General features: G+C 39.5%; 1 protein-coding gene across 1 annotated transcript; it reads right to left on the bottom strand.

Annotated features, from left to right (window-relative positions):
- On the bottom strand, positions 1-1,730 carry LOC122075199 (bidirectional sugar transporter SWEET3b-like). Its single transcript, XM_042640150.1, has 6 exons — positions 1,357-1,730; positions 1,176-1,212; positions 859-1,081; positions 597-758; positions 389-508; positions 1-265 (listed from the first exon to the last, which is right to left on the bottom strand). Exons 1-6 carry the CDS (start codon positions 1,523-1,525, stop codon positions 89-91), a joined length of 888 nt encoding a protein of 295 aa, XP_042496084.1. The 5' UTR covers positions 1,526-1,730; the 3' UTR covers positions 1-88.

The following is a 1,730-nucleotide window of genomic DNA, read 5'->3' as shown; positions in this document are numbered from 1 at the left end:
TCGAATAACACTAATTTATTCCATAGAATGAATAACAAAAGCAACCAATCCTCCATGAACAGACCCCAAGACCCTCATCTACAAATTTTCATTTCTTTTCATTCCTACAATCAATGAGCAATGGCTGCTGAGCTTCTAAATCTGCTCCACCGTGTTCTAAATCCAACTTGTATGGTCCTTCAGGTACTCCCTGCTGATTTTTCCTATACATGAAGTATAGCACAAGCTGAAGGAGACCTACAGGGCAAGCCAGCAGATTTGGAGCCTACAAAAGAGAAAACCCCAAAATCAGATTAGAAATCTTGAGCTTCTCTGTTCTTCAGTAAATTTAGATTAAACTTTTTTTTTTTGGGTACTAGAATTTGGATTGAAATTGCATCATACGAACCGTGAGAAGAATATCCCAACTCAGTATCCCATAAATCATCCAAAGTAAACTGGTGAGGAATGAGAAGAGAGATAAGTAGAAAGGCATGAATTCCACACTCTTCGTCTCTATCACTTGCTTCTGCAAAATGTTACAAAGGATCCAAATTACTATCTTTCAAGAAAAAAGCTAAAACTGATGAGATTAGGATATGAGAAAGAGAACTCACCACCACAACAAGAGGAGAAGTGTACATTCCAATACAGACAACTAATCCAATACTTCCAACCATGGCTTTTCGAAGATGTCGATCCTGTAATGTAATTGACAAGACTACCACACTGACGCAAAACGCAATGACTGCAGGTAGTAGTATCAATGAAACCAGTTTCTGCAAACCCAGAATGATAATCATACCATCAGTTTAGCCTATGAAATGGAAAAGTGAAACTGGAATAGAGAGAATACAGAGTGGAAGGAAATTCACTGACCCTTGATTTTGTTGAAGCAAACCAGAGATAGATGAAGATGAAAGATAATTCCAGCAGGATCCCCACACAGTTGATGGTGACTAAGGGAAGATTTTCCCAGCCATTGCTCACCAAAGGCAACCCATACCACACATAAATCAAACAGTTCAATAAAGCAGTAATATAGGGGATGCAAGAGAACTCTCCTGTAGTTCTCTTTTGAATAACCCTCCTAAAAGTTAATCTGCACAGGAAAAAAAAAATCTTATAAATTAGGAGAAAAGAAAACAAAATCAGAAAGAACTGAAGAAGGGGATCAGTTTAAGTTTTCTCATTACATAGGAGCCGCATAGAGAAGTAAAGAAGCGGCATTGCCTGCAAAAAAAAATGTCCAATTCACAAAGCTTAGGAGAAGAATTACCTATATGGGTCGTGGAAACAAGGGAAAAATGGAAAATGGGTAGTGGTTTAAGAGAAGAGATGAAGAAGGGAAATCCAAGAAGGAGATGACAAAACTACCGATCATGCCGATCGCGAAGCGCAATTGTGTTATGGTCTCTGCGGAGAAAACCCATGTCAACGATTGCAGATCGGCAGTAAAAGAAAGGTTTGTCGCAAGCAACGCAGCAGAAGGAAGCCTGCTTTGCATTATGGATAAAAACCAAGAAATAGACATCGTCGTCTCCATCACTCCCTCTTATTTTTTTTCTCTTTTCTGTGAGGCTTTTTCACAAACGGCTACAAGGCCTTTATTCAGAAGAGCATATCAAGAGCATGGCCGGCCATAATTCATGAGCTTCCTTCCCTTAGAAAGGGAGAAGAAAGAAGGAAGTCTCTCAGGATGAACAGTGTCTGTGTCTGCCATGATCAGATCTCTGAAGGTGAAGAGGAAA

Source organism: Macadamia integrifolia, chromosome 1, assembly GCF_013358625.1.
Source record: "Macadamia integrifolia cultivar HAES 741 chromosome 1, SCU_Mint_v3, whole genome shotgun sequence".
In the NCBI taxonomy this organism is placed as follows: domain Eukaryota; kingdom Viridiplantae; phylum Streptophyta; class Magnoliopsida; order Proteales; family Proteaceae; genus Macadamia; species Macadamia integrifolia.
Note: the sequence above shows the minus strand (reverse complement) of the source record. Positions and strands in the feature narration are given on the sequence as shown.